The sequence below is a fragment of the Lepisma saccharinum genome, chromosome 2 (genome assembly GCF_977018435.1).
Source record: "Lepisma saccharinum chromosome 2, izLepSacc3.1, whole genome shotgun sequence".
Classification (NCBI taxonomy): Eukaryota; Metazoa; Arthropoda; class Insecta; order Zygentoma; family Lepismatidae; genus Lepisma; species Lepisma saccharinum.
The window spans coordinates 183664688-183677864 of NC_139230.1; the positions used below are offsets into that span (position 1 = coordinate 183664688).

Sequence of the window (13177 nt, forward strand, 5' to 3'; positions counted from 1 at the left end):
CAAATCTCAAAGATGAGGATGAGTGATGATATGATGAAATTGATGAAGGGACACTTACAAAGAACACCCATGCTAAGGCCGGGGTTCGAACCCAGGATCCCTGTTATGTTGTATTTTATCTATGTTTGGTAGCATGTATCGTCCTACGTAATGAAGTCATCAGAAAATCTGGCGATGTTGATATCAAGTTGATCAAAACTGACGTTGGACAAATTCAGTATAGTGTTCCTACACAAGGTCTAAACTCGTTAATTTCGCTACTGCTTTGAAGAGATTCCAACCAAGCTCATCCTGGAAAGTAAAGCTCAGAAGATTCCTCATAGAATTTTCATCAGCAGTATCGCAGAAGAAAATTTCCTTCTAAATGTAACGAACTCGTAGATAACCATCTGAAACATGTTTCCTTATTTCGAAACTCCAATTTTAATATAAAAGTTCTTTATATGATCGAGGAACACACAAGTTTATATGAAAATTAAGACTCAATCGAAAACAGTACTCACTTAGCATGTGCACAAAGTCTCTCTCTCGCCGCAACTATGGATAACTCATCATGTAAATTCCCGATTATCATCATGGAGAATCTGGAAGAAGAAACAATAGAGAAATAGTTTAGATTTTAATATGTATTATGTCATTCTAAAACTACTCTGCTCAGGAAACTGTGATTGAGTAAGGTTAAAAAGAAATGCTGTCACTGACAACTTTAATCAAATAGAAGAAAGCACGGTTACAAATGTACGAAAACGAGGTTGTCATTTCAAAGCATAAAATGAATTTGATTGATTGATTGAGTTGGTGGTTTAAGTCCACTTTATGCACAGTAAAGCTAATCGAGACCGGATCTACAGTTTAAAGTGCAATCCGAACCACTATGTGTCTCCACCGGGTAGCGAACCGGAGACCCCTTGATTACAAGGCAACGAGGCTAACACTACGCCATTGGGTAAAATGCAATTATCGACAAAGGGAATAGGTCATAAAGGTGACACATACTTTGGCCTCCCCTATAGCGCAGTGGTAGCGTCGTAGTCTTGTAATCAAGGAGTCCCGGGTTCGATTCCCGGTGGAGACACATAGTGGTTCGGATCCCACTTTAAACTGTAGGTCAAGTCCCGATTAGTCTTTCTGTGAATAAAGTGGATTTAAAACACGAACTCAAGACACATTCTTGTAAATGATAACGAGCACACTTCTGAAATTACACTGTTTACAAAGTCTTCATGTAAGCTATCTTCAACCAATATCAATTTTCAAGAATAATTTGATGAAACTTATTTTGGATAAGAAGAATTTCTGAATTATCGTACCAAGAAATCAGTACTAAATTTGATTTTTAGTTCCACAACATTTTAATTATGTTCTCGCTAAGAAGTACCACGCTGTGTGGAAAGTTAGATCCTTCTTATATATAACCATAAAGACTTTACGTAACTTTTGATTGACGTGATATTTGCAAAGCTTTAAACTTAAATTCCTTGTGGAACCTTTTGGTATTGAGTCTTCCTCATCTAACGGAATTCGATAAAATCAAAATTCGCGAAGCTGTTGATTATTATTTTTCAGCGGTAGCGCGTAATTGCTTTGCCTCTTTGGAAATTGGAAAAATTGAAGGGGAGGGAATGGAATACCTGTAAACAAAGGCTACGATAGAGGAGAAGGGGTTGAAGGGAGTATTTTCTCACCCCTTGTTTTGAGTTCCTCACTCCAAATCTTTGGTTCAATCCTAGTAATAATATAATACAGAAAAAAATATGCAAAAGCGTTATTATAGTATATATACGTAGCACGATACACTGTCAGTCTCATTGCATACTATTTCCGCATCGCATGGAAATAAAAAAGAAGTGTGACTCTATAAAAGCTGAATTACAATTAGTGCCGAGGTTGAAAGTTGATCGAAGATAGATTCGCTTATTATTATTACAAATTTTAAAGCTTCGATTACAAGGTGAATTGAAAGTTGAGGAGCGAAATTTTCATTTACGGCCACCAGTTGTAAACCACTGCGCCATGGGGTGTAAGGGGGATCCTTCCACGTAGTACGTCCAATTGTCAACCTCACTTACACGCAGTACATCCTGTACTGCATTTTACAGACTAACGAGGCTCTGGCGACTGGCCTTATGGCCAGTATAATTCTGTGTGTTTTCCTGTGTTTTGTCCTTATGTGTGCTGAGTGTCCCTTCACAGCCTCAGCTTTTAACCTAAGTCAGAATATTTTAATATTTTAGTTATGCCACGTTACAGTTATGTTATTTGTTATTGTAAGGGGCTGGACTCCGTATAATGTGATGGGTGCAAAATAGCCTAAGTGCTGACGCACCCAAAAATTTTAAATTCGAATTCAAATTCAAACCACCGCGCCATGAGAGTGATTCTTAATTGGTACAGGAGCGTATACACAGGTGTGTCAATTAAAATAATTAAAACCTCATTGGCTCTTGTGTGTTTGTATGGTTGAACAAATGATCTTGCTTTGAAGGCTCCTGGGAGATTTGTAAATAGGCAATCACTAAACTGGGCATTAATAGTGAAATGTTTGATTTGATTTCTGTTATTTTGTGTCTCTTTTCTTCCACTTTTGGCTAATCGCGACGACGAGGATGAGCATATGATAAAATTGAGGAAGGGACACTCACAAAGAACACCCATGCCCAGGCCAGGATTCGAACCCGGGACACCTGGTACCGCAGCGCCCTGTGACAACCACTCCACCAAAGAGGTCGGCTTATTGTGAAAAGGTTGACTTCAAGAACCAGTAAAAACTAACGTAAACCTAAATCAGATCAAAATTAATGGAATCCACAATCACAGAAAGAGCAAACATGAAATTAGCACAAAAAGCTTACAAGAACGAACGGCACTGACTGATAAGAAAAATTGCAGTAACACTTTCCAAAAAAGTCTTTACAACATTTAGTCATTAATAGTACTCCTCATATTTCTTCCCTCACGACAAACACGGAATCAGCCCAAAAGCCGTAAAATATGTTTTAACGCAACTTCCATAAATTATGGTGAGTTCCCAAAAAGAGTTTTTGGGGGAGGGGTTATAAAATATGCATGCTTTGTTGACTCTCATTTGCTTTATCTGAACAATACTAATCAGTCTGTCCTCGGGATTATGAAATGAGGTGCATGTACGTCGGAATCAGGGCTCCTTGAGATACATAAAAACTGGTTAAAAATAGTCCAAAGAAACGTTAGGATGGGTCTTCTTTCATTACGAAGGATCACAGGAATATATAACAAAGAACAAGTGTAAAACAACTTTACGACTTGCCGGTTCGTTAATCTCCTACCCTGTTCTACATGACTGCAGTGCAGTCTAGGTTTACTGTTATTCTGAAATGAGAGCACTTAGATCAGATGCACGCGACATGACGCAAGGGGACAGTTTAGCTCTGCAGTACCTCAAGATGCGTCACTGTCTGCTCACGAAGGAGCACTCAGGAATTTTGTTAGAAGATATAACCGTAAAAGAAAGATTATATATTAATTTCTTTAGTAATCAGTCGTGTATTTTTCCACTTTTACTCATGTATTAGACGTGCCATTTTTAGGAACTTCGGGTCAAAGTGTGGGGCAGGTTATGTTCCACTGCAATCAGCTACTGGATAGAGTCTTGCATGACACCCGAAAAAAAAAAACAGTCTATAATCTGTCCTGTTTATCTCTGGAGCAAGCGAACGAAAAGAAGTCTCTGCGCAAGTAGTGACGCGAGACTGCTCCACAAATGAACACGTAAGAGGGAATGGGATTGAGGAGAGGGAAAGCAACTGTAGTTACCAGCCTTTGCAGCAGTGTGTACTGCTTCGCTCTGCTCACTCGATTCCACCCCCCCCCCTTGTTCCAACGGAATGTTATGGCGTGGTGTAGTGGTTAGTGTTCTCGACTGGGCTGTTAGCGGTTCCAGGTTCAATCCTGCTTACGAGGTGTTCTATTTCTTTTAAACCCTCCTGTTAATAAACAAGAGCATTGTAACATTATTTTTGATAGCAGTGTAAAGTGGCCACATTTATCTGCACCTGGAATTTACTAAAATAAATAAACAAATAAATGAATTGTCACACGTTCAAAGGGATATTTACACATAGAAAATAAAGGTTACAAGATCGTGAATTATGATACTCTGATGATAATTGTATACGGATTCAAAGACATTGACAAAAATTAATAAAATAACTATTTATATTTGTGGTAATTCAACACATCCTTTTTCACTCGAGTTAAATGCAGCGCTTCGCTTACAGCTCAAATAACGAATGAACAGTTTTCATCATGTTCAAATTCCAATTAAATGTATACGTCCTTTTATTACAATCAAGTATTCTTTGCACATTACATGCAGGGGGCAAGTAGCATCTACATTTCACACTGATCAGATCCTTCTACATACTTTCGGAAACGAAAGCTTGTAGGGTAGTGTCTAGCGTTAAGGATCGTCAACCTGATGGTCGAAGGTTCAAACCCCTCCGGTCGCAGAAACTTGTCGCAAGTTTTAGACATATCCCATTGTGTTCATTGTCCACGCCGTGTGAAATTGAATGATTATTAAGTTTAGAATAAACGATGGGGGAAATATGAAAGAATAAAATCTCCATTTCAACGAACTGCAGAGTGGAGAAAAATTGGATAATTCTTATGAATTTGAAAATTACATTTATATTTTTAGTAGTATAATCGCAGGTAAAGTCGAAAATCTTACGTGGAAGATTTTATCTGGCTCTGAACTCAGCCAAAAGGCATTTTGTACATTTTAAAATGTTATTGAATGTTTCATGTCGATAATTTGATCAATGCATCAATTATTAACGCTGAGACCATATTTTCTGCAACTACCTCTTCTCCTCTCCTCTCCTTCTTCTCACCCCTCCTTCTTCTCACCCCTCCTTCTTCTCACCCCTCTTTCTCCTCTGCTTCTATCTCATATCGCCTCCCCCTTCTGTTCTCGCCTCTTGTCTCCATCCCACTCTTCTCTACTCCTCTTATCTCCTCTCCTGTCTTCGATTTCCGACTCCACTGCACTCTTCTCCTTTTCTCTTCTTTCTTCTCTTTCTTCTCTTTTACTCTACTCTCCACTCCCCTCTTCTCGTCTCCTCTTCCCTGTCCAAACTCCTCTTCTCCTATCCTCTCATCTCGTTTTTTTCTCTCTTCTCCTCCTTGCTCCATTTTCCTCATCTTTCCTCGCATGTTTTTCCTTTCCTCTCACTACTTCTCCTATCCTCTTTTATCCTCTACTTTTCCTCTTCTCCTTTAGCTTTCTCTTTTCTCCGCCCCTTTGTCCCCTTTCGTTTCCTCTCTCCTCTTTTCCTTTGTGTAGACTGATCATCAATTAAATTATTTCTTTCAGAAATAATTTTGTTATTTGCCATATAATTCTGGTATAATATTTGGTTTTATTCCTTTCGCGTATTTCATAAATATATATTGTGCATGTGGCAACCCTGAGATTCAGCCTAATTCCACACGCAACCCACCAATGACTTGTGTAATTTGGGTTGCCTAGTTTAAAATGTCGTTGTCCACAGACTTTTGAGAGACGCTGTACAATCCCTGAAACTTCTGGGTTGTAATGAGCGTTCGATGTGGCCGTTAAAACCTAGAACTGTCCGTGAATCTACAAAGCTTTTGAGTTATGTGTGTGGAGGAAGGTGGTGTTACATGCTATACACAATTATTTTTCATATGCATCATATATGTTGTCGGTTATTGGGGACCGTGCTGCCTGTGCTCCCCCTTTAACGACGCCAGTATCATCATCATGAAATGTCCATTTTCGTCGTCATGGTTGAAATAGTGATCTATCTGTGAGTTACAAGATACTAAAATATAGGGACTTATTGGACAGCTTGTGTATGTGACATCAGCATGAAGAAATCCTTTTAAGACGTCAAAATATTCAAAGGAATAAATCAAACAACTTGAGCTTAAATAAATCGTCAGGAATACAAACTTTGAAAATAATGGTAGAGGAAGAGAAAAGAAAAATGTGGTCGTTAGTTGAAATACGGTCGACAATGGTCGATGATGATGCGACAAACACATTTACCATCGAGGAGTTTCTCTAATGGCAAATTAACCCTGGAGAAGGAGAGACGAAATGGCGCACAAGATTTCATCCGAGCTCTACTGATGTCTTCTCAGCAGGTGTGCTCGTCAAAAAATCCGGGGCAAGAATATTCTTCTCTCCTGCACACTTAGAATTCATGGCATCTGCGGAGCAGAAGAAAAATGTGCAGGATTATTATGGTAGGGACTACGAACTATGTGCAAAGGTCACTTAAACTATAACAGCTACCCATAAGACCTTCATACATTAAAGTCAAATTCAATACCGGGATAAAAACTCTAAATTTCCTCTCACAAAAGCGTATCAAGGACTGATACTTTAGCTTTGTTTAAGCGAGATAGATTCTGCTCGACGAGTCAAAAGTCTTACGAGTTTTATAATGTGATATCTTGCGTCAAAAATCATGAAAGTAACAAATAAATCAGACTCTTCGATCATTGCAGAAAGAATCATACCACGAAGAACATTTAAATGACTGGTGATATTTATTTATTTATTCAAAATCAACAGGCAACTGCCCAATTTCAGCGTTCTTTGATTGATTGATTGAATTGTTGTTTTCAGTCCACTTTAGGCACAGAAAGGCTAATCGGGACTGGACCTGGATTTCTAATTGGGATCCGAACCGCTATGTGCCTCCACCGGTATCGAACCCGGAACCCCTTGATTACAAGGCGACGACGTTACCACTTTTTTTTAAATTTATTCACAAACAATTACAGAGTTACTTCTATTTGTTCTTCACAATCCACAATTTTACATAAATAGATACCTCTATTTCTTGCTTACATTTTTAACTAACTTTCCCTGTTTTACATTCCTATAAATAAAACATTTTTTAAATAGTTTCCATATAAATATGTACGGGCATCGGCCTCAATTTGTAAGTAAACAGATTGGAAATATTCGCACAATATTTGTTTGCACATGATGTCTTTTGGTGTACAGGCATAATAGGTGTAGTGTGCTAATAGCCACTGTATTGCTTGCAATGTTCTTAACGGGAAAAGCATAAAATCTGGGATGAGGAGATGTTCCACTGTAAAATATGCAGGAGGTTTCCTACATATACTGCCTAGACAGCGGCAGAGAAATTTCCAATTGTCTGTCATTTTAGTACAAGTTGTTAATCTGTGTCTGAGGGTATCCTCTTGATCCCAATTTATGCAATTAGGTTCTGCCTCTAGATTAATCGGATATGCTCTTTCTCTAGTTAATATTGAATCATGTATCACCAAGTACCATATCGAGCGCACTGAGGCTGGAATATGTTTTGCTGTTATGTTTCGCCATACATTTGACCAGTTAATATTAGGTTTCTGGTTCACTATTCTGGATTTGACCTTGAGCCTGTCGCACTGTTGACGATACAATAATTGCACTGTAATTGATTCAGTCTGTATTTGTGGACTACTTATCAGAAGATACACTAATTCTAATGCCGTTGATCGGAAGTAACTTTTGTCACTGTCAAATTTTGGCAGTAATACAGGTGCTGTAAGTTCTATGTCTCTTAAAAAGGCATGGAGTATATGTCCGGTCAAGTTCGGTGTATCTTTTAGCGCTAGTTGAATACAGGGTGATTCTAAAGGTATAGTACAAACGAAAACCACAGATACCTCCCATGAAATAGAGACGAAAGTTCCCCTTCCACTTTGCCGAGAGATGCCTCCGTGAGGAGCTAGACAACGCCGAAAACCTGTGAAAATGAACTTCACACCTCTGTACAGCCAGTACCAGTGAAGATAGAAAGGGGGAACAAACAAAGTCAAGAGGAACACCAAAGTCGCCCATCCGAAAAACACTAGGCGGCAGCTGCGCAACGCATGCGCATGGGGTTCCACAAAGGAAATAGGAGTGTCCCGCAAGACAAGTGAAGGGAAAGGGTAGCGATCGACAACGGTAGGGAGAAAAGAAGCTATGAAGCATGAAGTAACAATTGCACAGCGGGAAACAAACACATGCAGCGCGTGGGGAGTCCCCAAACACAGTGGGGAGACACCGCAGCAAGAACAAAGCACGGTTCAACAAAAGAGAAAGAGGACCGGACGGGGAATGGTACCTGTCAAGGAGACAACAAATGCGGGACGAGGGATTCCCCGTAGCAGCACCGAGGGGATGTCACACAGAGGTCGTGCGCCAGCAGGACAAACACAGCAACTACGGGCACAGGAGGTTTATTGCCACGCAAAGGTGCACTTACAGATAGGAATAGTACGTAGTACGTAGTCGTACCCCGGACTGACGTTGTTACAAAAGTTGCTCAAATTGACGACCACCACATTCAATGCAGGCATTGCAGCGTCGCAGGAAATTCTGGCGAACCCTATCAAAAACCCCTGGCATGGTACACACCTCGGCCGATGCTGCAAGTATCCGCGCTACCAATGTTTCCTTGTCAGGTACCGGGGTCTCGTAGACGAGTGTTTTCACATGGCCCCACAAGAAGAAATCCATTGGTGTGAGGTCAGGCGAACGGGCGGGTCAGGGGACGGGGCCCTCTCTGCCGATCCAGCGCTGTGGGTAGGTATGTTGCAAAAGGGTTCGCACTGTGCCATCAAAATGTGCAGGCGCTCCATCCAATTGAAACCACATACGATGTCGCACGTTGAGGGGTACATCTTCTAGCAGCTCTGGAAGGACTGATGCAAGAAAGGTGCGATAGAGGCGGCCATTTAAACGTGGTGGCAGCAGGTATGGACCGATAATCTGTTCATCGATGATACCTGCTCAGATATTCACTGCAAACTGGGTCTGATGGTGCACCTCGACTGCTGCATGTGGATTTTCATAATCCCACACATGGCTGTTTCGGCAATTGAAGATGCCCTCACGGGAGAATGTTGCCTCGTCCGTGAAAAGCACATGGCGCAAAAAACGGGGATCGTCGGTACAAAACTGCAACAGTCGTTGACAGAATTCCAGACGTCGTGGGTAATCCCCAGCCTGCAACGCGTGGACTTGCTGTGGATGATAGGGATACAGCAGATCATCATGAAGGACACGCCACACTGTCGACTGTGATACTCCCACTGCACGTGCAATGCTACGGGTGCTAGTGGACGGTGTGTCGTCCACGCGAACAAGTACGTCCTCCTCGACCGCCGCGGTGCGCACATGTCTTGGGTGACCGACATGATGGCCTGCACGTAACACACCCGATTCACCAAGGGTACGGTGCACGTTCGTAAACAACCTGATGTCGGGTTGTCGCCTCTCCGGATACCGTCCGCGATAAAGGCGTGCAGCTGCTCGGCCATTGCCATCTGCAAGGCCGTAGACAAAATGCATGTCCCTGAGTTCTACAAATGTGTAGCGTTCCATGGTACGGTGAGGATAGTGCCAATTATGGAATACTGTACTGCAGTGCACAGGTGGCACACATACACACACTGATCACAACGGCTTCGAAACAACGTACTCAATTGTCGTACGTCAAGCACACCACCACCGCACCGGCTCTTTCACTGACACGCTCCCTGACGCTGCACTTCCAATCAGCCTTCACATCCGCACGGCGCTGTGGTACAATCAGCTGACGTTCCTGAGCCACCCGTGCCTGTGCTCTTCACTACCTGACCACTGCCGTCAGGTGGGGCCATGTACTCTGGGGCCTTGTCATCGTGGAACACATGTAGCGTCCTTCATTCTTGCCCCATTCACCCACAACACGTATTTCGTCCGTCTTGCTCGAGCCGACGGGGAGCACTACGTACGATCGTGTGGTGTTTGTGTACACCAATGTGGGGTAACCCAGCAGTTGAACCGACGTGCATACCCCCACGTAGCTTCATTACACGATTGTCCCACGCAGTTTATCTGTCCAGCCTTGCTCGGCCCGGTCTCACACCCACGCGGCAGTGTGCGGCTGCGGTGGTGTGAGGCCACGCTTGGTTTCGGAGCGGAAGGCTGCGACCGAGGAGGGACTCGAGTTGTTCGGCTGGGGTTGCGCTCGGAAGCAAGCAGCCGCGTCAGGTCTGGGAACGGTGGACCTGGTGATCGGGATGGAAACATTCCGACCTCGTCCATTAGTGTCGTCCACCGTACGGAGTGGTGGGGTCCGTACGACACTCCAGCAGCCTTTCGCCCGCTCCCACCCAGCGATGTGCCTCCGGCTTCATTTCTAAGAGGCTGATTGGGCCCCATCACGACGTTTGTTACAACGTCAGTACGGGGTACGTGGTCCTATCTGTACGTGCACCTTTCATTAGCAATAACCTCCTGTGCCCGTAGTTGCTGTGTTTGTCCTGCTGGCACACGACCTCTGTGTGACATCCCCTCGGTGCTGCTACGGGGAATCCCTCGTCCCGCATTTGTTGTCTCCTTGACAGGTACCATTCCCCGTCCGGTCCTCTTTCTCTTTTGTTGCACCGTGCTTTGTTCTTGCTGCGGTGTCTCCCCACTGTATTTTGGGGACTCCCCTTGCGCTGCACCGCCAGCGCCGCCATTTCTGTCCCGAACCATGTACGCGTCTGTTGCCTGTCGAGTGTCACGGACCACTTTGCTTTCATTCTCAGTGTGTTTTTACATCCTACGTCGTCCTCCCGTGGTTCTGCAACCCCGCACTACTTTTCTCGACTGCACTGCTTCAGTCATGGTGTTTGTTTCTCTCTGTGCAATTGTTACTTCATGCTTCATAGCTTCTTTTCTCCCTACCGTCGTCGATCGCTACCCTTTCCCTTCACTTATCTTGCGGGACACTCCTATTTCCTTTGTGGAACCCCATGCGCATGCGTTGCGCAGCTGCCGCCTAGTGTTTTTCGGATGGGCGACTTTGGTGTTCCTTTTGACTTCGTTTGTTCCGCCTTTCTATCTTCACTGGTACTAGCTGTACACAGGTGTGAAGTTCATTTTCACAGGTTTTCGGCGTTGTCTAGCTCCTCACGGAGGCATCTCTCGGCAAAGTGGAAGGGGAACTTTCGTCTCTATTTCATGGGAGGTATCTGTGGTTTTCGTTTGTACTGTACCTTTAGAATCACTCTGTATATCTATGATTGAGGAGAGCCTGTGCTTGTATTTCAATATTCGTTAGATTTAGTCCGCCTGTTCTTAATGGTAAACACAAAGTGGTATACGCCAGTCTAAGTACATGGGACTGCCATATGAACTGTGTGACCAGCCGTCGTATTTCTGCTGCACTTGCTGGTGGTAGTGGTAATACTTGAGCAACATACCATACTTTTGAAAGAAGAAACACGTTGCTATAAGTCACTCTAGAGATTATGGATATATTCCTTCGCTTATCTTTAAACACTGCATGTCTTAGTCTTGATATCACTACACTATATGTTCTATCTTTCATTTCTTGTATCGTTGAACAAAACACTACCCCCAAGATTGTCACTTCATTCGCAATAGCATAAGGTGAATCTTAATAGCAGTTTATTGGGTTTTTCCCCCTAGCTCCAAGATTTTGGATTTTTTGTTGTTTACTTTTAACCCTGTTAATTCTTGAGTTGTTTTTAGGAATGCCTGCAAATTCTGGAAGTCGTTGTCATCATTTATCAGAACAGTTACGTCATCTGCATACGCAAATATTCTAAACGATTTTGTGTAGACTTCTACTCCCCGCACCTGCCATTCTATCTTTATTGTATTGCATGTAAAAATATTTAATTGAGGGTTTTAGATAGGAGTCCCACCATTGTATGAAATCCGTCTGTCTATGACTCATGGCTTCCCATTTTCGCCATTGTTTCTCAAATTCCTTACGAAAGGCTTCAACTTGAAGTAGTTGAAGGTTTAATCGCCAATAACCTCGTCCTTTCCGAACGTGTGGGATATTTAAAGCTATATCTAAATGGACACCTAAATGATCACTGAAACAGTTTGGAAGTACCTCTATTTTTGTGGAATGCGAGAACAGTTCTTTTGTTACATAAAACCTATCTAGTCTACTAACCGTATTTGTTCTAATGTAGGTGTATCCTTTTTCGCTAGGGTGTTTCCTTAGCCACATATCTATTAGGTCAAACCCAGACACTAAAGTTTTCTAAACTTGGTGAAGTATTAAACCCAGGGGTTTGATCCTCTCGCCTTAACGTACAGTTAAACTCTCCCGTGCACAATATATGTTGTCTATTTCCACCTAGGGCTGTAGCTACTTGAGTATTGAAAAATTCCCCTCTCTCTTTTCGTGCGTCACTACCAGACGGAGCATAAATATTGCATACCCACACGTCACCCACATTTACACAAATTATTCTACCTGATGGATTGTGTAGTACATTTGATACTGTAATACTATTTCTAACTATAATTGCCGTTCCTGTTGAGTTATGATTACTATTATTATATACTACATAATCAAACCCAATATTGTGATTTTCTATACCTAGTTCTTGAATACAAACGATATCTAAATTATAAGAACGTAGTCTATTAGAGCTTTCCGTTTAAATGAAGATGAAAGTTTGTTGATATTTATTGTAGCCACATGGTAAATTATTTCCTCTTCCATATGCTTGCTTTAAGTGGATGTTTTATAACACTCGCTTGAGTTGTCAGAACTTTAGTTATTGGTTACAGATAGCCTATTATAAGTAAACACCATAGAACAGACACTACTACCATTACTACTATCTATATACTTTGTCAAAGTTACTTGTTAATCTTTGTACTATCACCGGTACCTGTGTCCACTGTCTTATTTACTGCTGGTTTCCTTGCCTTATTTCATTTGGGGTGAGGTCACTTCGACGCGGTCGGCGATCTCGACGTACTGCGTTTCTTTTGGCGATGCTCAGAGGTGGCTTGGCGACGACGCTGATGTTGCCATTCCGTTTCCTTAGCCTGTTCCGGCATCTATGGACATAGGCATCTCACTGTTCGCACCTTCCATCTTCATTGTAGCATCCATCCTCTCGGGGTTGGCGTACCGTCGGACGAATCGACTGAGGTGGCGGCATGCTGCTCGAGATCCATGTTCACTGGTTCCAGTATTGGGGTGTCTTCTGCATTCTGGTTCTGGTCTGTAGGCTCCTCCGTTATCACCTCCATTTCACTTGCGTCGACGGTCGCACTCAGGGGCTCAACTGGTAGCTGTTCTGTCTTTTGTTGGGGGAGTTCGAGGTCGAAGCGTGATCCAAGTTATTGGTGTCG

General features: G+C 42.7%; 1 protein-coding gene across 1 annotated transcript in view; it reads right to left on the reverse strand.

Annotated features, from left to right (window-relative positions):
- LOC145984223 (uncharacterized) overlaps nt 1-13177 on the reverse strand; it is a 497863-nt gene that overhangs the window by 230014 nt on the left and 254672 nt on the right. Inside the window, exon 2 of the mRNA XM_083117786.1 lies at nt 504-584. Within this exon, the coding sequence (XP_082973912.1) occupies nt 504-577 (74 nt within the window). The 5' untranslated portion in view covers nt 578-584. The remainder of the gene's footprint in view (nt 1-503; nt 585-13177) is intronic.